Source organism: Trichosurus vulpecula, chromosome 6 (assembly GCF_011100635.1).
Source record: "Trichosurus vulpecula isolate mTriVul1 chromosome 6, mTriVul1.pri, whole genome shotgun sequence".
Taxonomy (NCBI): Eukaryota; Metazoa; Chordata; class Mammalia; order Diprotodontia; family Phalangeridae; genus Trichosurus; species Trichosurus vulpecula.
In genome coordinates this window covers 272,427,880-272,448,787 of record NC_050578.1, presented here as the reverse complement: position 1 = coordinate 272,448,787, position 20,908 = coordinate 272,427,880, and the positions used below count along the sequence as shown (strand labels likewise).

Below are 20,908 nucleotides of genomic sequence, written 5' to 3'. Positions count from 1 at the left end.
GGTTCTTCAAGGGTCTAGTGACTTCTCACATTTATACAGACTTTGAAAGTTGGCTTATGGTTTGCTTCCCCATTTTTCAGGTTAAGAACTGAGGCCAGGAAATTGTCTGCTCTCCCTTCCCTGAGGCCAGTGCATTCTGGTGACAAGTGAAGGCTGGCCCACACGGCCAGGGGCTGCCCTCAGGACACCCCCACTTCTGGGGTTCCAGAAGCCCCTGGCTGCTGCGCCGCCCGCGCCAGGCTCCCCCAGGGTAGGAGTGCCCGAGATCCACACCCACTCCCAGATCAGGGCTGGGCCCAGGAGTGTGGCTGGGGCACTGGGGTCTCACCTGGGCATGCTGCACCACCAGCGGGATCAGGGTCATGCACACGGGAGCCACTCCTACTGGGGGTCAGAAGGGAAGCCCACCAAGGGGGCACGGACCCTCAGGGGTCACCCCGTGGGTAGGTCCATCGTTTGGGGTTCCGCTCAACCGCCTGAGCCCGAGAGGGTCCAAGACAGTTTAGAGCGCTCTAGCACCCATTCCCCTCCCCTCGGGCTGGGGGCGGGAGCGCAACCTGGGGGCGGGGTATCCGCCGGAAGCTGCCGGACGGAGCCTCGGCTGCCCGGAGGCAGTGACCCACGGGGACGTCGGAAGCGGCGGTGGGGTCTAGCAGGTGACCGCTGTGGTCGTCTCCGCCAGCGGAGGGGCGGAGCTGGGAGCTCCGGGTGGCTCGAGAGCCCGGACCAGCTGTACGCTTCTTGGGCCTCCCGCCTGGCAGCTCAGCCGTTGCTCATGAATATTCATGTGAGCTCAGGGCCAATCGACGACTGGCGCAGCTCACAGCTGGCCAATCGCGTTACCGTATGCAGATTGAACCGGGAGGAATGGGGCTGGAGACCGCGCGTGCAGCCCGAGGGCAGAGACGCGACCGAACGAGCCCCAGGTCTCCGAGAGTGGCGGAAGTGTCTTCTTATTTCTCCATCCCGGTGACCCACTTCCGGTAGTGGCGGAAGTCGTGCCCTGTCCCGTTCTGAAGCGGGAACTATGGCGGCGACGCAGCCAGATGTGGAGGCTTTACCGCGCGGGGGCTTCAGATGCTGCCTCTGCCACGTGAACACGGCTAATCGTAAGGGGGCGGGATGGAGGTCACGGGTCACGGAGCCCCCGGGCCTCGGCGGAGTGGGCTGGGCCTCCCTCCCCTGGGATGGGGGGGAGGGGCTCTCTTGATCCCGGTGGTCCTTGGCCCTTTGCCCCCGTGGGGAAACCGAGGGCCTGAGGAAGTTACTTGGGCCCGAGTGTGAATTCAAACTCTCGTCTATCTAACGGGCTCCAAGTGTGGAGCTGGACGCCCGGTCACGCTGTCTCGAGGGGTCAGAAGTCAGAGGTCAGGGCAAAGCGTTGCTGGGCTTCCGGAACTGGAAGGGGCAGAGTCCCCTCTTTTACAGGGAGGTAAAATGAGGCAGACGATGTCGAAGAAGCTTGTTCGGGGTCACCTGGCAAGCGTTTCAAGGATGGATTTGAGTTCGGGCCCTCCTGGGTTTTCATTATAAGCATTCAGGCGAGCCCCCCTCACTTCAGAGGCGCAAACTGAGGCGTGAGGAAGGTCAGGGCCGGCCTGGACTCAGCGCGCCGGCCATGGGGTGGGGGGGAGTTGTGCAGCTCCTCTCCAGCTTCGGCCCTTGGGGCATCTCCAGTGCTGCCGCGGTCACCGGCCTGCGCCCTGGGGGCATCGAGGGGCCAAGGGCCGCTGGGTGTCGACCCTGGCGCCAGGCTTTACTGACCCCAGCCAGGGTGGACAGCTCACCGCAACTGCCTGCACCGCCATCCCAGGGCTCGGGATGAAGCCTGCTGCCCACCTCTGGTAGAGAGGGGATGGACTGGGTGCGAGGGCATACCCGTGTGTAACTTTGTATCTCTACCCAGATACTTTTGTATCTCTACCCAAATATCCTCCCATGTGGACGTAACCAATGTGGAACTTGTGCGGCTTCATTGTATTTATTCTTAACAGGGTTTTACTGTTCTTGTTTTCTGGGTGGGGGAGGGCAGAACAAGAAAATATGAGTCTTAAAAATAAAATAATTTTAAAAACACTGGCTTCCACTCTTGAAGAGCACGCCCTCTTGTCCTGTTCATTCCCTGCCCACCCACAGCCTTGGTTTGCTCTCACTGTAGGCCTGCTCTTCTCCTGTTTCTAAGCCCCTGGATTTTGCTCAAAGAAACCACAAAATCCCATCAACTACTACAGATTCTTGTGATTTTATCTCAAGGGGACCTTCGCTGCTGCTGGGCAGTCCTTTGGATTGATCTGCCATGGACTCTTGCATGCCCTCCAGTGGCTGTTCCAAACCTCCAGACCTCTTCATCCAATTCCTACTGTTATCTGTGATTGAGCTGGTCTGTCTTTGCTCTCTACCTCCAGATCTTTCTACATTTTCTTCATCTTCTTTCCTCTGGCTTCTAGAGCTGTGACTTCTTGTCAAAGACCCTTGGTGCATCTGCTTGTGCCCGTGAGCTGCTCCTATCCTGTCCCCTTCTCTCCCCTTCTATCTCTCCCTTCCCTGCTGCCTAGGCCTTCCCCCATCCTGAAGACAGCTTTACTTGTCCTCAGCTGACATTCAGTGCCTCTCCTCTCTTCCTCCCTAGCTCCTATGTGCATCCTTGCCTCCCCTTCCACATCTAATGCCACAGGTCCATAAGCTTGCTCTCCCAAGGGTCATCTTCCTTGTGGACATTTCTGAGTGCTCTGTAACAGCAGCCCCCAATCTCCAGAATCTTCTCCAGGACCGCTTTCATAGAGACTCCTTTTTTGCTGGACTCTAATGTAGTTCTCTCTGAGGTAGCTCTGTGGTGCTGGTGCCTGGTGTCAATCATTGTTTTCTCCAGCTTCTTACCCTCGGTCCTGGGCATGGGCATCCTGAGGCTACATCCTGTTCCCCCTTCCCTTCTCCCTACACACTCTCCTTCGGGACTCTCTTCTGTGTGCACTCTATGAAGATCGTTCCACATCTCTGTGTTGCTGCTTCTCTGTCCCCCTCCCTGCTCTTCCCACTGCCTGCTGGACCCTTTCCCTGGGTCTCTCCTGTTCAATCCCAGCATGTTCAGAGTGAAGCCCATGAATCTCCTGGCCTCACTGGCCTCATCTCCCAATCTTCCTCTTTCTGTTGGTGAAAAGCTGTTGTCCTCTTCACCTGGGCTCTTACCTCCCACCCCAGTCACATCAATGCTGTGTGCCTTCTCTTCCCTCCCGGAGTCCGCCCATATCATCTCTGCCCAGGCTGTTGTTATCGCCTCCTGATTAGTCTCTGCCTTCCCTCTTCAGTCCTCCATTGGGCTCTCTCCTCTCTCCTTTCTCCTCCCTCACATAGCCAGTATCATGCCTGGGCCTGTTACTTCTCTGCCCAAAGCCCTTCTGTGAGTTTTTGTTGTTTCTAAAAGCAAGCCTGACTTCCTTTGCCTGTCTTGGCAGGGAATCCCCCATCTGGCCCATTTCTGGTTCCCGCCATGCTTTCCTCTTGACTTTCCCAGACGCCTTGATCCTTTCTCTGCCTTTTAGGTTCAACCCAGGTATGATCTTCCCCAGGTGATACTCTAGTTGGAGGGAGAAGACCTGGGTTCAAATTTGACTCTCTATTTCCTCCCTGTGTGACCCCCCCCACCCCGCAAGTCACTTAGGTTCTCTGGTCCTCAGTTTCCTCAACTGTAAAAGGACCAGAGGGGCCACCCCATCTCCCCACCCCACCAAATAAGACTGTGGTTTGCATTTTCACGTTTCCTGAAGCGTTTGGTTTTGCTCTTTCCGCTGCGCAGATTGAAAACTCCTTGAGAACATGGACAGTCATTGTGTTGTTTTTGACACGTGCTTAATGAATGTGTCTTGCAGGGCCCAGCCTGGATGCCCACCTTGCGGGCAAGAAGCATCGCCGCCTTGAAGAGCTTCGAGCTGCACGCCGGGCCCAGGGCCTGCGGAGTGTGTTTGTCAGCGGCTTTCCACGTGGCATGGATCCAGCCCAGCTCTCTGAGTACTTCCAGGCCTTTGGGCCTGTGGCCAGCATTGTCATGGACAAGGACAAGGTAGTGGGGCTGGCCTGGGCAAGCCCTTGTCAACAGTCTGATGATCCAGGGGACAGGATGGACAAGACTGCAGGCAGTGGGGTTTGGGGGAGGGCCACGGTGATTGAAAGGAGTGTCTGAGAACTCTTGCCTGTGCTGGCCTGACAGGGCGTATTTGCTATTGTCGAAATGGGAGACACGGGTGCCCGAGAGGTCGTCTTGTCTCAGCCCCAGCACACTCTCAGTGGCCATCGGCTACGTGTTCGGCCTCGGCAGCAGAAGGAATTCCAGACCCCAGCTCCCAAGTCATCCAAAGGGGCGCCACCAGAGGACCAGCAGCTGATGCGGGCGCTGGCAGAGGCTCCAGATGTGGAGGCCCAGATGGTGCAGCTGGTGGGCCTTCGAGAGCTTTCTGAGGCGGAGCGGCAGCTGCGGGGGCTTGTCGTGACCCTGCTGCAGGAGGTCTTCACCGAGTTCTTCCCTGGTAAGGCTTGCTTATCGCTCTCCCATCTGACCATCCCGAGCTGGACCCTGTGTTCCTGAGGCCGCTAGTGAGCGCCTGTCCTACCCGTTCAGTTGTACAGCTGGCGTCTTTTTGAACATCCCCTGATCTCGATGCTCTGCTCACCACCCAGGCTGCGTCATCCGTCCCTTTGGCTCCTCTACAAATGGCTTTGACGTTCATGGGTGTGACCTTGATCTCTTCCTGGATCTGGGGGATTTGGAGGGGCCACAGGTGAGATGTCAGAGAGCCAGGTGTAATAGGCAGGGGAGAGGAAGAGTGGACGTGTAGAGCACTCTACACATGGACCTCATTGGACCCTTAACAGTCCTGTGGGTCAGGGACTATGGCTTTTGTGTTCCCAGTTGTTCAGACGAGGAAACTGAGGCTCAGAAATTTAAGTAACTTGCCTGTGGTCACCCAGCTAGTAAATGCTGGCAGTGGGATTCGAACCCAGATCTTTCCTGATTTTATGCCCAGCATACTTTTCTTTATACTGCTTTGCCTTAAAAAGAAAGCATAACTAAATAGTTATAGGGTGGGCAGATTTTTTTCTTAGAGATCAGGGAGGAGATGACTGTGCTGTGCGTGAGGTCCAAAGATGGGCAATGGAGGGAATCCTGAGGGATCATTGGCCCAACTTGCCTCTCTTCCGCAGCAGGACCCAAAGGCCCCAGCCTCTCCAGCGTTGGACTCAGCCCTTGCTTCTCCAGTGGATCCTCAAGCCTTTGCCTCCACTCCAGTTTCCCCTGTAGACTCTCAGGCCCCAGCTTCTCCCCAGGACTCTGAAACTCCCACCTCCTCCCTAGCCCCTCCAACCCCTGACTCAGCCCTGGCCTCCCCACAGTCCTTGCCCCCAGTGTCACCCATCCAGGAGGAGGTGGGAGAGAGGGACTTGGGGAAGGCCTGGGAGCTTGGAGCATTCAAGGGGGAGGAGAGGGAGGGAGAGGCCATGCTGGAACTTGTCGGGTCTGTCCTCCGAGGCTGTGTCCCCGGGGTACACAGCGTCTGGGCTGTGCTCTCGGCTCGACGCCCCGTGGTCAAATTCTGCCATCGGCCCTCTGGTCTTCATGGTGACGTCTCCCTCAGTAACAGGTGTGTGTGGGAAATTCACTGGAGAGTGACCCTTGCGGGGCAGGGAGCTTCTGGCCCTTCACCGAGGTCCTTGTTTGGTCTTGCCCCTTCTCTTTCCTGTCCTGTCGCTGGTTTGGGCCTTCTGGACAGGTTGCTGTAATGCTGCCCAGGGCCTGCTCTTGTCTTCCCATTCTGTTTCAGTCAGTTCAGTATCATTTCATTTCAGGCAGTTTTCTAGGTTCTGGGGGGTACAGACACAAAATGAGCTTGCTTCTGCCCCCAGGGAGTCACACATACAACACAGACAGAGAAAGAAGCAGAAAGGAACTGGAGGAGGGAAGTGGGAGGATGAGGCAATCTCTTCTGGGGAAGGTGACCCTGGAAGCAAGCAGAGACAAAGTTGGGAGTTGAGGCCGGGTTTGTGGTAGGCATGGGACACCACTGAGGCACAGAAGTAGGAGGGGCATGTGTTGAGTTCTCCTGACCTATGCAGTGGAGGCCCAGGCTTGGGAGTATGTTTAGGCTCCAAATGCTACATCTCCTGGATCTTCTCTTTATCCCAGGCTGGCGTTATACAATTCACGGTTCCTGAGTCTCTGTTGTGCCCTGGATGGGCGAGTACGGCCCCTGGTCTATACCCTGCGCTGTTGGGCTCAGGGACGAGGGCTGACAGGTAAGGAAGGTGGGCGTGAGCAGGAGGTGGTATAGGTGAGCTGATTCCTGTGCTCCCTGGGGTGGGGTAAAGGCAGGGGCTGGCAGAGACTTAGGCCACGTGCAGCAAGCTGGGGGCAGTGACCAGGAGGGACCTTGGAGGCTCTCTGTGACTACTGGTAAGTCTTGGTTTTCTGCCTAGGGAGCGGCCCCCTTCTGAGTAATTATGCATTGACTCTTTTGGTGATCCACTTCCTTCAAACCCGGGACCCACCTGTGCTGCCTTCTCTCACAAAACTCACCCAGATGGCAGGTATGACATCCCAGGCCAGAGGCTCCTGACACCCTCGCCCTTGTCTTGGTCTGCAGCTGTGCCTGCTCATATCCCTGTCTTCTCAGTGGACAGGCAATATTTTCTTGTCTTTAGAGACTGTGAGTTCTCTGGGGAGATCTTGGGGAGATCTCTGTCTCTGGCCACTTTTCCATATTTCTCATCCTTTGCTAGAGTTGCCCTTTCTTTCTTGTGTCCCTAGGTGAGGAGGAACGGGTTGAGGTGGATGGCTGGGACTGCAGTTTCCCCCAAGAGGCCTCCTGCCTGGAGCCTAGCACTAACACAGAACCCCTTGGTAAGTGCCTGGGAGGAAGAAAGGAGGAGCCTGGGCTTTGGTTGGGACTGGGCTGGGTGGGAGCATAAGGCCCTTGTGCTCCTGGAGGCTAGACCCAGGAGCCAGGAGGGCCAGGGAGTCCCATCTCTAGCCCCTCCTCTGGATGGATCTGGATGGAACAGCTCATCTTCACTGGGCTTCAATTTGGCTTCCCTACAGCTACCCTCCTGGCCCAGTTCTTTTCCTGTGTCTCCAGCTGGGACCTCCGTGGCTCGCTGTTGTCTCTGAGGGAAGGCCAGCCGCTGCCCATAGCCGAGGGCCTGCCCCCTGGTCTCTGGGGGGGCTTACGCCTTGGCCCTCTGAACCTCCAGGACCCTTTTGACCTAAGTCACAACGTGGCAGCCAACGTGACAGGCCGGGTAGCTGGTCGCCTACAGAACTGTTGTCGTGAGTCGGCTAATTACTGCCGAAGCCTCCAGTTCCAGCGTCGATCTCCCCGGGGCCGGGACTGGGGTTTGCTTCCTCTCCTGCAGCCCAGCTCTGCCAACTCCCTGCTGTCTGTTACTCCCATCCCCCTGCCCCCGGCCCCCTTCACTCAGCTCTGTGCTGCCATCACCCAGGTGTTAGAGGAAGCACTGGGGTGCCAGGTAGAGCAGAGCTGCAAAAGACGGAGGCCAGAAGAAGATGGAGATGGAGAGGAGTGTCCCCAGGGAGGATCAAGTAAAAGGCTACGATTAGAGATGGAGAAAGGGCATGATGAGGAGCAAACGGTGTCTGAGAGGCACCAAGGAGAAGCTGGGGTGGAGGAGATGGTGCTAGAGGCTGATGGTGAGGAGGGCCAATCATCAGTCATGGGGGCCCCTGGGCTGTCAGGGGAGCAGCTGCAGAGGCTTGGGCAGCATTTAGTTGAAAGGAAAGGAAAGCAGCTAAAAAATCTGGGGACCAGAGAGGTAGAAGCAGCCCAGGAGGAGACAGGGCCAGGGATGGCACAGACCTGGCTCTGTACGCTCTGGCACCGGGTATGGCTTGGGCGGCGGAGGGTCCGGAGGCAGTTGCAGCAGCAAGCCAAAGGGGAAATGAGCTGGCTGCAGGCAGAGGTTCGGGTGACCCAGGAGTTGATAGCACAGGAAAGTGGGAAGCAGAGACCAGAGCCAGAGCTGCCATGGCCGCCACAGCCTCTCCTCACCTTCACTGCTTCCACCAGCTCCACTGGCCAGTTTCTCACTCTCACCCAGCTCCAGGATCCTCAGAGTCTGTTTCCTGATCTCCATCATTTCTTACATGGTTTTCTACCTCGAACTGTTCGGGGCATCCTAGGGTGTGAGAAAGGCGACTGAAGAAAGGAAGGGGGCAATAAAGTGCTTTTATATGAGCTTCATCTCAGGGTCCGATCTTTGGGGCACTGTCCTGGGGCTGGGTTATGAAGAACTTTAAATGCCAGATTTCCCTTTTGATTTATCAGACCGTCACTTTTGGGTCTGAGCCAGGAATTTTTAGCTGGGGGTCTGTGGATGCATTTCATGGAGGGATGTAACCATGGATGGGGGAAAAAGTTAGATCTTTATTTTCACTTATGTGCAGAACCATATGCATTTTATTCACTTAAAAAGATTCTATTGAAACCAAAGGGAGCACAGATAAAGCTATCAACCAATTTCCTTAATATCAATGCAAAAATTTTAAAATACTAGCAACGAGATTACAGCAATCTATCACAGAGATCATAGGCTGTGGCCAGGTGGGATTTATAGCAGGAAGGCAGGGCTAGTTTAAAATTAGGAAAACTATCAGCATAATTGACCATATCATAAAGGGTTACAGAGCCAAAAAAAAAAAAAAAAGAAAGGTCAAGAATATCAAAGGGATTAATGGGAAAAAAATATGAAGGCAGCCTACCAGATTTCTAACTATATTACAAAGTGGTAATAAAACAATCTGGTACTGGCAAAGAAAGTGGTGGCTGATCAGTGGAATAGATGAGGTATTTAGGAGACAGTAGTAAGTGACTCTAGTAATCTGGTGTTTGATAAATCCAAAGCTCCAAGCTTTGGGGACAGGCACTTGACATTTGACAAAAAGTGCTGGGAAAATGAAAAAAGTTTGGCAGAAACCAGGCATCGACCAGTATCTCACACTGTGTACCATGATAAGGTCAGAAGGGATAAATGATTTAGACGTAAAGGGTAATACTAAATTGGGGAGCATGGAAAAATGTGCCTGTCAGGTGTGTCGATAAAGAAGTTTATGACCAAACCAGAGACAGAATCATGGGAATTAAAATGCATAATTTTGGTTACATCAAATTAAAAAGGTTTTGCACAAACAAAACTAATAGATTAGCCAAAATTCAGAAAAAAACTGGGCAGAAAATTTACAGCAAGTTTATCTCATGAAAGATTTCATTTCTCAAATGAACCAAATTTATACACATAACAGGCATTCCCCAATTGATAAATGGTCAAAGGATATGAACAGTTTTCAGAAGAAATCAAAGCTTTCAATAGGTGAATGAAAATGTGCTTCAAATCACTACTGATTAGAGATGCTACTACCTCACACCTATGATAACGAGTAACATGACAGGAAAGGCAAATGACAAATGCTGGAAGTGATGTGGAATTGGGGACATTAATGTCATGTTGGTGTAGCTGGTCCAGCCTTTCTGGAGAACAGTTTGGAACTACACCCAAAGGACTATAAAACTGTGCATACCCTTTGATTCAACAATACCACTGCTAGGTCTGTATACCAAAGAGATCGAAGAAAAGGGAAAGGGACCCGTTTGTACAAAAATATGTCAGCTCTTTTTTGTGGTGGCAAAGAACTGGAAATTGAGAGGATACCATCCATTGGAGAATGGCTGAACAGGTTGTGGCATATGATGGTGATGCAATATTACTGTGCTATAAGAAATGCTGAGTAGGATGGTTTCAGAAAAACCTGAGAAGACTTTAAATGAACTGGTACAACATGAAAAGAGCAGGACCAGGAGAAGCCTGTACACAGTAGCAGCGGTCAGGATCAACTGTGGCTGACTTAGCTATTCTCAGCAATACAACGATCCAAGACAATTCAGAAGGATCCATGATGAAAAATGCTTTCCACCTCCAGAGAGAACTGATAAATTCTGCATGCAGATCGAGGCTGACTTTTTAAAGCTTAATTTTTCTTTTTTTTTTTTTTTCTGTGTGTGTTTTCTTTTGCAACATAGCTAATATGGAAATGTTTTGCCTGACCATTCGGATAATTGATATGGTGATTGTCTTCTTAAGGAGAGGGGAAGGGGTGGGAGAATTTGGAAGTAAATTTTCAAAAAAGAATGTTAAAACTTTTTTTTTACATGTAATTAGGAAATATTTAATGAAGAAAATAAAAATATATTTGAAAAACTACAGTGAGGCTGAATTTGAACTTGTGTCTTCTTGACCCAGGGACCAGTTATCTGTACACTCCGGCGCCCCCTAGCCGGCATTTAGTAACAAGTTACCTCTCCCATGCCTCAGTTTCCCTGTCCACAAAATGTGGCAGCTGGGTTACTGGGCCCGGGAGGAAGTGATCCGGTCCTCGAATCAGGGGGTTTGGGTTTGAATCTCATCTTTGCTGTCCTGAGATCTGTGAACCTTGGCCAGTTACTTCTCCCTGCCCTGCCTCAGTTTCCCCAGCTGCAAGGTGAAGTGACAGGCCAGGCCAGCCCGGGTTCCCCGCCCTCCAAGGGGACGCGGTAAGACGCGAGCGGGTGCGCGCCTGGGCAGCGTCTAGGGCCGCTCGCCAGCCCAGCGCCGCTGGGGCTCCGGCCCCGCCCCTTCTCCGCGGGGCGGGGCGGGCCGAGGGTGGAGACTCCGAGGTGCTCCGAAGCCAACCGACCGCCCTCGCGGCGAGTCCTCGGCGGCGCCCTGTGCGCAGGCGCGCGCCGCTTCGAGACTTCGGCCGGTGCCGGGAGGGCTCGCCCTCCTGTCGCGCGGCTCCCTTCGACGTCTTCCTCGCTTTCCGGCCGCTTTCCCCTCCCACCCGCCCGTCCCTCCCTCCCTCCCTCCCTTCCTCCCTCCCTCCCTCCCTCTTCCTCCTCCCCTCCCCGCCCCCCCGGCCGGACTCACTTTGCGGCAGCGCCGACGTCCCCACCCCCTTTCTCTGCGGAATCACCATGGCGGCCGGGGTGAGTTCGGCGGCCCCGGGCCTGGGGGGGTGGCATCCGCCGCCATCCTCGGCCCCCCGCCCCGCCACCCTCCTCCCGGGGGGGCCCGCGGCGTGGGGGGGCCCGGCCCCAGCCGCGGCGGCCGTTGTGGGCCCCGCCCGCGGGCCCGGAGGCGGCGGCGGGGGGAGAAACTGAGGCCGGCCGGGGCCGCCGCCCCGCAGCCGAGTGCCGGGGCCTCCTCCGACCCCAGAGCGCTTGGAGATCCCCGCGCCGGTCCGCCTCCCAGCCCTGCAGCTCCCAGGCCGGCTTCCGGACTCCTGCGCTTTCTATGGGCCCGGCGCCGGAGGCTTGGCCTGGGGGCCGGGAGTGCGGGCTGTGCGGATCGGGGGCGGGGGGGGGGCCGGCGAGGGGCTAGCGTGGTGATTAGGGGGGCTGGGGGGCTAAGGGCAGGGGCCAGGGGATGAGGGCTGGGGGGGGGGGGCTGACGATGCCTTGGTCCCCTCCCTCCTTGTGGGTCAGGTTTGTGCTGCAGGCTGGGGGCGTGTGGTCGAGGGGGGTTGTGAGAAGGACTGAATATCTGGAGGTCCGGGCTGGGGGGGGGGCAGGCGGGCCTTTCCTGGTTCTGATGGCAGGCTGTCTGGGGGGCTGAGCCCTGTTATTCAGCGTGCTGATTAAGCCCCTGGGGACGTGGGGATGAGGCACAGCCCCTCCCTTCCCAGAGCTGAGGGGCTCCACTCAAACTCCTGGGGAGGGGGGTGTCCCTGGCACTGCCTGCCTAGTAAGCCCCCGTTAGTGCTTGTTGATTGGCTGACTGAGGTCAGGACCTCTGCTTGGGACTCCCCTCCCCCAACATAATCACTTTTCCAGATGAGGAAGCTGAGGCTCAGAGAGATTGACCGGGGCCTTGGGGGGATGGGTTGGAAGCCCCAGAGAGGTCCCTTTTCTGGGGCCCCAGGGTCGTTGAGGGGTGGCCGTCTGTCCGACCACCCTGGGCATGGTGGCAGCTGTTAATGATCTGGTGAGGGTGGCGGCTCACTGCATGAGGCAGCAGCATTGAAGGCTATGGGGAGAGGAGTGTTGGGGGGCTCTGGGCTGCCTGGTGTTGGGGCCCGGGGCATTGCTCCCATTCACTTTATTTCTGCTGTCTCCACAGACCCTGTACACATACCCTGAAAACTGGCGGGCCTTCAAGGCCCTCATTGCTGCACAGTACAGTGGGGCCCAGATCCGCGTGCTGTCCGCACCTCCCCACTTCCACTTTGGTCAGACCAACCGCACCCCCGAATTCCTCCGAAAATTTCCTGCAGGCAAGGTGAGTAGGTATTCTCAGAGTCAGTGTTCAGGCTTCTAGCTTGGAGCTAGCTCCTGGGCTGGCCTGGGGGAATGGGGCCTAGTATGGTTCCCCCTCCTACTGTGCCTCCTACCCGTTCTAGGTCCTGTGGGTGGGAGAAATGGACCTGAACCCCCGTATTGGCTTAGTGCTGTGCTAGACCCTATGGGACAGACAAACAGAAAACACTGGCCTTGCCCTCAGGTTTCTGGTAATGGGCTCAGCTCACCTGGTTTCCTACAGCGTAGGCTCTTCTCTGTGTCTGCTTTCATCTCCAGGTTCCAGCGTTTGAGGGTGATGATGGGTTCTGTGTGTTTGAAAGCAACGCCATTGCCCACTATGGTAATTGTGGGGGGCTCTTTGAGGGGGTTGGATTAGGAGGGGCTGTTTTGGGGATGGTGGGAACTCTGGGCCTTGTCCTCATAGGATGACCCCCTCCTTTCCTCCCTTGTGCAGTGAGCAACGATGACCTTCGAGGCTGTACTCCGGAGGCGGCTGCCCAGGTGATCCAGTGGGTGAGCTTTGCTGACAGCGACATCGTTCCTCCAGCCAGTACCTGGGTGTTTCCCACCCTTGGCATCATGCACCACAACAAACAGGTGAGCCCCGGGAGTGGGAAGGTGGGATGTGGGGCCCCTGGCTGAGACTAGGTGAACCTGGATGGAGAGGGTGGATAAGGGAGAGGCCCCTCAGACTGGCTGCCTCTGTTGCTTTGTGTTGGCCAAGATTCAGTTCAGGTGGCCCCCTAAGGGGTTGTTGATCCTCCATTGTCTGCTGCGTATGTGTACGTATGTGTGTACGTCTACACATGTATGCTGGTACCCACGTAGACAGGTGTTGTCTTCAGTGGAATAGAAGCTCTTTGAGGGCAGGGATTCCTGTATGTTCTGTGTTCAGCATCTGGCACAGTGCCAGGCAGAGGAGGTGTTTGTGCTTGACTGAAGGGAGGAGCCGGTGCCAGGAGGAAGCCCAGTGGGGATCCCAGCACATAGAAGGAGCCCTTCATCCTCCAGTCCCATGTGAAGCTGAAGGAGGTGCCCAGGACCCTGACGGCCTGAGTCGCTGAGCTGGGAGAGGATGTGGTCCTTGGGCTATTTCTCTCCGTCTGTGACCGCTGGGAATGGGTATAGGTGTGACCAGGATCATGGGATGGCCAGGGTTCTCTTGTACAGTTGGAGCCAGAGATGCACTTGTTTGAAGTGGTGCCATTGATCCATCAGCTGAGGAGGGGGAGAGAGGTTTGAGCCGTGGTCACATTATTTCCCTTCTCTGGCCTCAGTTTCTTCCTCTGTAAGGGAGGGGGTTGGACCAGATGACCTCGAAGATTACCTCTAGCTTGGCATCTTGTGGTTGCTAAATTGGTAGAAGTTGGCATCTGAAAGAGGCTTTAGAGGGCATTGAGTGAGTGGGGCCAAGTTTTAATGGGAGAGTATAGCACCGTCAGCTGTTGGTTATCTCTGCACATCTCCTCTCTGACCTCTTTGGTCCAAGTCACATGGTCAGGGAAGGCACTGCAGAAGGGGCCATTTGGAAGGGTCATCTGCCTGGCCCCAGCAGCAGCAACCCGAGACTGGATAGAAGCGGAAGAGAAGCTTTCCCAGAATGGCACAGACAGCTAAGGAGCCAGGAAACCTGTCTGGGCTGTTGTAGAGGTCGAGGTTGAGCACCTCATGTCTGCTTTTGTGCGGATGGAGCGAGGCTGGACCATAAAGGTGCCCTGGGGTCACTGAGTTTCCTTGTCTCCATCAGGCTACAGAGAACGCAAAAGAGGAGGTGAGGCGGGTTCTGGGGCTGCTTGACGCCCACCTGAAGACTCGGACTTTCCTGGTGGGGGAGCGTGTGACTCTGGCTGACATCACAGTTGTGTGTACCCTCTTGTGGCTCTACAAGCAGGTGAGTGGGGCGGCCAGTAGGATGGGCAAGGATGGAGGGCTGGGCCTGGCCAGGACAAGCCTGGAGACGCCCAGTGAATTTTGTGCATCTTTGGTTGCTACAGTTGTCTCCTGATTTTTGAGACTTATAGGGGCTCTGCACTGCCCCCAGATGGCTCCCAGCTCTCAGGGGCTGATTTGGGTTGGGTGGCTCCCACCCAGGGGTACCTCCTTCCTTGGTGTGAACAGGGGAGGCGCAGGTATGCAAGGGAAAGCCTTTGTGAGGCTGGGCGAGCACCGAGCCACCTCCTCCTCTGTCCCTCCAGGTTCTAGAGCCGTCTTTCAGGCAGGCCTTTCCCAACACCAACCGCTGGTTCCTCACCTGCATCCACCAACCCCAGTTCCGGGCGGTGTTGGGAGAGGTGAAGCTCTGTGAGAAGATGGCACAGTTTGATGGTAAGTGTGAGCACCTCCATGGAGGGAGGACCAACAGGCGTTTGGTGGGTATTGGGAGGTAAATGTTGGTGATGCCTTTGGAACCTTTGTGGTTTTTGGCTGTTCTCTGTTTTCCTGCTTGCCTTACCCTGGATCTGTTCACATGTCTTCCCATGTTTCTTCATGGTTGCTTCCTAGCGGTGTGGTCATGTTCTGTCACTCTCATGTGCCGTGGCTTGTTCAGCCGTTCCCCACCCAGTCAGTGGGTATCAAAGTTTCTGTGGTGCAGAAAGGGAATTTTGGCATAGAGGGTTCTTGTCACTGAGCTTGTGGGGCTTGTAGGGCTCAGTCTTTGGGGCAGGGGTAGCCAGCCAAGTGCCCACCCCCTGCTGGCTGATTGTGGAGCCTGGGGTGGCGGGGGAGATTGGCATGTGGCAAGGACTGGTCATTCTTGTGCTTGTGTACTGGGAGGCTGTGCATTCAGTAAGACCATTGCCTCAGTCATCTTGGCAGTCAGACCCTTGTCAGAGATGTGTGAAGCAAAGATTGTCCCCACTTGGCTGCTTCTCTGTTCTTATTCCTGCAAAACCTTTTAGGTTTCATATGTTCAGGACTCTGTTTTTTGTGATTGGTTGTAATCATGATCTTCTCCTTTTGTGTGGCCTGATCTTTGATTTTCGGGCCAGCTCTGTATTAGATCTCAGTATGGTATGTGGTGTGAGGTGTTGGTCTAACTCTGATTTCTGCCAGACTGCTGCTTGTTCATTCTGGTCAAATTGGGACTCAGCAAGGCCTGACCTATTGAGTTGAGTGATCTCCTCTGTTCTCTCCTGCCTCGCCCCAGTGGCTTCAATGATCCCTGCTTTCTTGAGCCGACATTGCTGAAGCCCCGTATGGGCGCTGGGCTGGGCAGCTCAGGGTGGAGGCTCTGCTCAGGGCCTCTCTGCTCGAGTCATGTTGCCTGTGTTAGGGCTGCCAGAGATGGGACTTTAGCAGGTTCCGTTTCTCCCTTTCTCTAGCTAAAAAGTTTGCTGAAAGTCAGCCTAAGAAGGAGGCCCCAAGAAAGGAGAAGGGACAGCGAGAAGAGAAACAGAAGGCCCAGGCTGAGCGGAAGGAAGAGAAGAAGGCGGCCACAGCCCCTGGCCCCGAGGAGGAGATGGACGAGTGTGACCAGGCTCTGGCTGCAGAGCCCAAGGCCAAGGATCCCTTTGCCCACCTGCCCAAGAGGTAGGAGATGCCCCAGGGTGGCTGTGGGTTGGGGACCATCATAGTGCTTACTCTGGGCCAGGCCCCAGGCTACGGAAGGGAACCTGCCTGATGGCACCTTCCAGTGGAGGAGATGGCGTGGCAGTCACTGGGTCTGCACAGATGTTCCTGACCAAGGATCAGGAGATGGGCCTTAGCAGCTAGCCCTGCGGGGAGGGAGAAAGGCCTCCTCAGGGTTTGGGCTGAGCCTTGGAGTAAGGAAGACAAAACCTTCTAGGAAGGAGGGAGAGACCAGGAAGGGGCTGGGCAAAGAACTCTGAATGCCAAATAGAAGGGTTTATCTTGATCCTGCAAGTAGTAGGGAGCCATGGGAGCTTACTGAGCAGGGGACTGACCTGCCTTGGTACCTGTGTGGGGCATGGATTGGAACCAGGAGGGATAATCAAGTGTTTCTTATAGTCCAGGTGAGAGGGGAGGAGAAATGTTTGGTGAGTGAGAGAGCAGGGAGGTGAGGATGAGATGTTGGCCCAGGCCCGTAGCAGTAATAGAGGAGGAAGAGGCGAGTGTCTGGTGGAAGTTTTGAACATGGTGAGTTTCAGGTGTCTGCTGGCCATCCAGCTTGAGATGTCTGAAAGGCAGTTGGAGGTTTGGGAGTGGAGGGAAGTTGGGGGTTGATTGCATAGATCCGGAGGTCATAGGCATAGAGATGAGCATGGAATTTGTGGGGATTGATAAGATCCCCAGGAGGAAGAGGAGTGTCCAGGTCAGAAGTGAGGTAGCTGCCCCTGAGTGCTCCGGGTTCAGAGACTCAGAGAGATTGGGCTGTCCTTTGGCACACTGTATTGGGTATCAGTGTCACTTGTGAAAACCAGTTATTTCTGTCCTGTGTGGCTGTGAGCATCTCACCTGGAGGTCAGGTGCAGTGAGGAAGGTGGGGGGGGGGGGGCGCAGTGGAGGAGGAAGGTGGAAGCTAACTGAACCTTAGGGGATGAGTCCCAGTGTTCCCTAGAGCCTGTGAGCATCGCTGATTACACTGACTTCACTCTTAATCCCAGAGATGGTTCTCCAGCAGCTGCTGGGCCAAAGACTCTGGGCCATTCTTCAGAGGAGCCTGGGGGCCTGGAGTTGGGGCTGGTTGGACAGTCCCTCAGTCCCCTGATCACTAAGCTCGCATGTGTCTCAGTTGGCTTCCTGGTTCTGATCTGTGATTGTGCATGCAGTGAACATGCTAGTGGACTTTGTTCCCACTGGAGCATTTTGTGGCTCAGTGATGGGAGAGAGGAAGCCCAGTCTTGTGATATGGACAGCTCTGGATTTGGGAGTCTGGCCACGCATCCTGCAAAGGGAGACATTGGGTAGACCAGGTGTTCTTAACCTCTGTTGTGTCCTGGACTCCTTGGGATGATGTTTTAAATAATTGAAAGAAATAGTGAAAATTAAGGTGTGAACTTTTTTTTTTTCTATCCATGTTCTTGGGCCCCTGATATATATCCCTGGATCCAGCCAAGGAGTCCTGGGCAAGGTGATTGGAAGAGTCTTTCAAGCTTTAAATCAGGGATCTCTGGAGGCACCAAAAAGAATCTCTTTTGTAATATAATTCTTCACTCTTGGCAATGGGATTAATTTGCTCTTGCTCTGAAATGCCCTTGGCTTTGCCTTTATCTAGGAGATGCTGTGTTAGAAAAGCTTGTATTTAACTGTGCAGTGCTCCCCAGGAGGCCCTGCCAAGCCACTCACCTCCCTCCCTGGAGCCTCCCCTTGAAGCCAGAGAAGACGTGCCTCGCAGGACTATTTTCTTTCTCCCTTAATGGTTTTTTTTTTTACATCACCATAATTTCCCCCGGTTTCTCCTTTCCTCCTCCCACTCAGCCAATCTCCTCATAAACAAATGGTATTTTTTATCAGACAAAAAGAAAAAGAGGAAAAACTGAAACTGATGATGAGTGCATTGAGACAGCCTGAAAGTATGTGCCAGGTTGAGTACTGAGGCCCTGCAGTGTCCAAGGGCTCCTCCCCAGCCAGGCTCGGTCCCCATCACTTGTGATCTTGGGCTTCTGCTTCCCAGTGGTCGTCCTTGTGCGGCCCTGTCCCTATTTGTATTCATCAATCACATCTGCCATTTCTCATAGCTCAGGCACACCCCTGGACACTTGTGTCCCCGCCCCTCCCCACGAGGGGTATCTGCTGTCTTCCCAATTCTTAGCTGTCACAAGAAGTGCCCACAGCATTATTTTCACTTCTGAATAGACCTGTTACGGGATGGAAACTTGGTTGGCATTGGTCAGTTGCCAACATTAAGGCATTCTCAGGTCCCTCCAGTCCATTGTCATAGACTGACCTGCCTTGCGCGTGCCCTGGGGGAAGAGTGGTTTGGGGTTGGGTTGGGAACCCCGGGTCTATGACCTGTACGTGGCTAGAGGTGGTGAGCTGTGTAGCTGGGACCATTGAGGTCACTGGGAGTTGGCTGGAGACCTCTTTGTCCATCTTCAGGTCCTTACCTCAGGGTCCCCTGTCTTTCTACTTTGTGGAGCTTTTGTGAGGACCTTGTAGATCTGAGTGCTTTGCCTGGGTTCTTAGCCCCCTCCTGGTGATTACAGAGTGGGAGGAGTGAAGGGCCAGGTGACCATGGGCTCTGATAGCTCCCTCAAGGGGTCCTCATTTATCCTGGAGGCAGTAGGGAGCCACAGGAGTTTATGGAGTAGAGGAGAGAAAAGGACCAGCCTCAGGTAGTGGCAGCGGCAGCAGTGTGGAGGATGATGAACTGGATCAGGTGGGGATGGAGGGACCTGGAGCAGAGAGGGCCCCCCCCCAGCTCAGTGCTCTCCACTGCACCCCCTGGCACCCAGAAAGGAAGGGGGCATCTCCAGGGAAGGTCACTTTATTGTTGCTTCTCACTAGTTGAAAGTGCCTTTGGGCAACGGGAGGGTTTGGTTGTCATGGAGATATGTACCCTGTGTGGGTAACTTCCTGGGAAGGATGGGAGATAGGGTGACCCCCAGCACCAGCTCTTGCTGGGGTCTGGTGGAGCTGTGGGCTGGGATTTCCTGGGCAGGCTGAGGGAAGCCGCCTTGGGCCAGGTTTCCTTCTGTGACGTCAGGCTCCAGTCCTGTGAGCAGATGGGCCTCTGGGTCCACAAAGATGGGCTTAGGGGGCAGGGGAAGGGAGAAGTCTGCAGATGAAGCAGGAGTGGACAGCAGGGGGCAGCAGTGACTTGCTGCTGGAGCCTCCTTCTCTTGAGTCCCACGCCCTCCACATGCCGATCATAGCTGCAGTGTGTGTGGGGGGGGCGGGTAGTGAGGGAAAGGAAGTAGGGAAATGGGATGCTGGGAGTGTGACCCTGGGAGTGTCCCACTGCCCAGCAGGACAGTCCCCGAAGGCCGCCCCACCTGGCTCCGCCTAGTCAGTTCCCTTCCACTGCTGCCCTGCTTTTTGAGCTAGGAAAACTTTTGTATTTTAGTATTTACAAATGCTTTTTGTAGCCCAGGTTCTTTGCAGTCTCTCCCTTTCTCCCATAGCAGTGAAAAAGTTAAGCAGAATTGCCAGGGACCCTCCCACATGGGCAGCGTCCCACCTTCCCTCAAGCACCTGTTGCCTCTGCTACCTTTCACACTGACTCTTCTCATTCTCTGCCTCCCCACAGTACGTTTGTGTTGGATGAGTTTAAGCGAAAGTACTCCAACGAGGACACACTGACAGTGGCCCTGCCGTACTTCTGGGAGCACTTTGACCGTGACGGCTGGTCCCTGTGGTATGCCGAGTACCGCTTCCCCCAGGAGCTCAGCCAGACCTTCATGAGCTGCAACCTCATCACTGGTAAGTGGGCGAAGGGTCCGGCTTGGCAGGGACTGGTCGGGCCCAGCCTGGAGGCTGACATTTCTCTCCCCCAGGAATGTTCCAGCGCCTGGACAAGCTGAGGAAGAACGCGTTTGCCAGTGTCATCCTTTTTGGCACCAACAATAGCAGCGCCATTTCTGGAGTCTGGGTTTTCCGGGGCCAGGAACTTGCCTTCCCGGTGAGCTGGGGCTCTCTCTCTGCCCAGGCCTTGGGGCGATGGTAGAATAAAAAGGGCGGGATTTCCTGTCTTTGCCTGTGGGCCACCGTGCTGCACAGTGGTGGGGTGATGGGCCTCTTCTGCCTGGCCGCTCACTGCTTGTCTTTTCTGTACAGCTGAGTCCAGACTGGCAGGTAGATTATGAATCCTACACGTGGCGTAAGCTGGATCCTGGCAGTGAGGAGACCCAGACCATGGTCCGAGAGTACTTCTCCTGGGAGGGGGCCTTCCAGCATGTGGGCAAGCCCTTCAATCAGGGCAAGATCTTCAAGTGAACGTCCTCTCTGCTACCACCTAGTTGCCCGCTTCCTCCTCTGCAAGGAGGTGCCAGTCATTAAACGAAACTGAACACAGAAAACCCCACTCGAGTGTCCCACGTCATTTAGGGAACCAGCACCTCTGTGCTGCTACCCCCTCCCAAGCGTGTGTGTGCTGGGCTGGTGCGTGGTGTCTCTCTCAGTCTCCTTTCCTTCTCCCCGCCCCCCCCCCCCCACTTTCTTAGGATGGCATTTCTTAAAAAGCTGGTAGTGGGATGTGGTGAGTATACACACCAAGGGGCTTTTCTTCTTTCAAATTGACTCTCTGGGGCTGGAACACAATATGGTTACACCTGCCCACTACGGCTGAGCACAGACCAAGGGTTGTCCACTGCAACGGCTGTTAGAGGCTGAGCTAGATACTGTAAGGAAAAGAGTAGGACCTGCCTTCAGATTCTACCTCTGGCCGTTAGTGTGTGACTGTGGCCCAGTCACTTGAGCTGTAATCTGGGAGCTTGCTTAGAGGGCCTCTAAAGTAGCTGCCAGCTCACACACACCCCCTGGCAAAGAGGATGGTGATCTGCCAAGGAGAGTCCTTGGCCTGTGGGGGTCTCATGGAAAGAGGGAGGGGCCTAATGCCTCTCCCCCTGCCCCACCTCTTCTGCTTTGTGCTTATAGCCTGAGTGTCCCCCCTGAATTCTGGGGGGACACTTTGGGCCAGTCACAAGGCCCCTGGGTCTGGGGGGCACTGCAGGTCC

The 20,908-nt window shown here is 55.1% G+C and overlaps 2 protein-coding genes across 3 annotated transcripts; both read left to right on the top strand.

Moving 5' to 3' along the window:
• Nucleotides 1-630: 630 nt before the first annotated feature.
• On the top strand, nucleotides 631-8,246 carry TUT1 (terminal uridylyl transferase 1, U6 snRNA-specific). 2 transcript variants are annotated; one of them, XM_036764560.1, is made up of 9 exons: nucleotides 631-1,109; nucleotides 3,867-4,057; nucleotides 4,205-4,520; nucleotides 4,672-4,772; nucleotides 5,200-5,633; nucleotides 6,176-6,285; nucleotides 6,466-6,576; nucleotides 6,797-6,889; nucleotides 7,088-8,246. In XM_036764560.1, the coding sequence occupies exons 1-9, from the start codon at nucleotides 1,028-1,030 to the stop codon at nucleotides 8,203-8,205; spliced, it is 2,556 nt and encodes an 851-aa protein (XP_036620455.1). In that variant the 5' UTR covers nucleotides 631-1,027; the 3' UTR covers nucleotides 8,206-8,246. The 2 variants fall into 2 exon arrangements, with proteins under 2 accessions (XP_036620455.1, XP_036620454.1); XM_036764559.1 differs by having other exon boundaries at nucleotides 5,197-5,633.
• A 2,523-nt stretch (nucleotides 8,247-10,769) lies between these two features.
• Nucleotides 10,770-20,256, top strand: EEF1G (eukaryotic translation elongation factor 1 gamma). Its single transcript, XM_036764879.1, has 10 exons — nucleotides 10,770-11,021; nucleotides 12,154-12,312; nucleotides 12,609-12,672; nucleotides 12,787-12,929; nucleotides 14,080-14,223; nucleotides 14,528-14,657; nucleotides 15,656-15,863; nucleotides 19,483-19,655; nucleotides 19,730-19,854; nucleotides 20,010-20,256. The coding sequence occupies exons 1-10, from the start codon at nucleotides 11,010-11,012 to the stop codon at nucleotides 20,166-20,168; spliced, it is 1,317 nt and encodes a 438-aa protein (XP_036620774.1). The 5' UTR covers nucleotides 10,770-11,009; the 3' UTR covers nucleotides 20,169-20,256.
• Nucleotides 20,257-20,908: the final 652 nt, after the last annotated feature.

Bases quoted from the DNA above. Each gene is read 5' to 3' on its own strand.
- EEF1G (XM_036764879.1), top strand. The intron at 14,658-15,655 runs GTAAGTGTGAGC...CCCTTTCTCTAG, and splicing joins GAAGATGGCACAGTTTGATG to CTAAAAAGTTTGCTGAAAGT. The intron at 15,864-19,482 runs GTAGGAGATGCC...GCCTCCCCACAG, and splicing joins TTTGCCCACCTGCCCAAGAG to TACGTTTGTGTTGGATGAGT.
- TUT1 (XM_036764559.1), top strand. From the start codon at position 1,028: ATGGCGGCGACGCAGCCAGATGTGGAGGCTTTACCGCGCGGGGGCTTC. The intron at 4,058-4,204 runs GTAGTGGGGCTG...CTGGCCTGACAG, and splicing joins TTGTCATGGACAAGGACAAG to GGCGTATTTGCTATTGTCGA. The intron at 6,577-6,796 runs GTATGACATCCC...TTGTGTCCCTAG, and splicing joins AAAACTCACCCAGATGGCAG to GTGAGGAGGAACGGGTTGAG.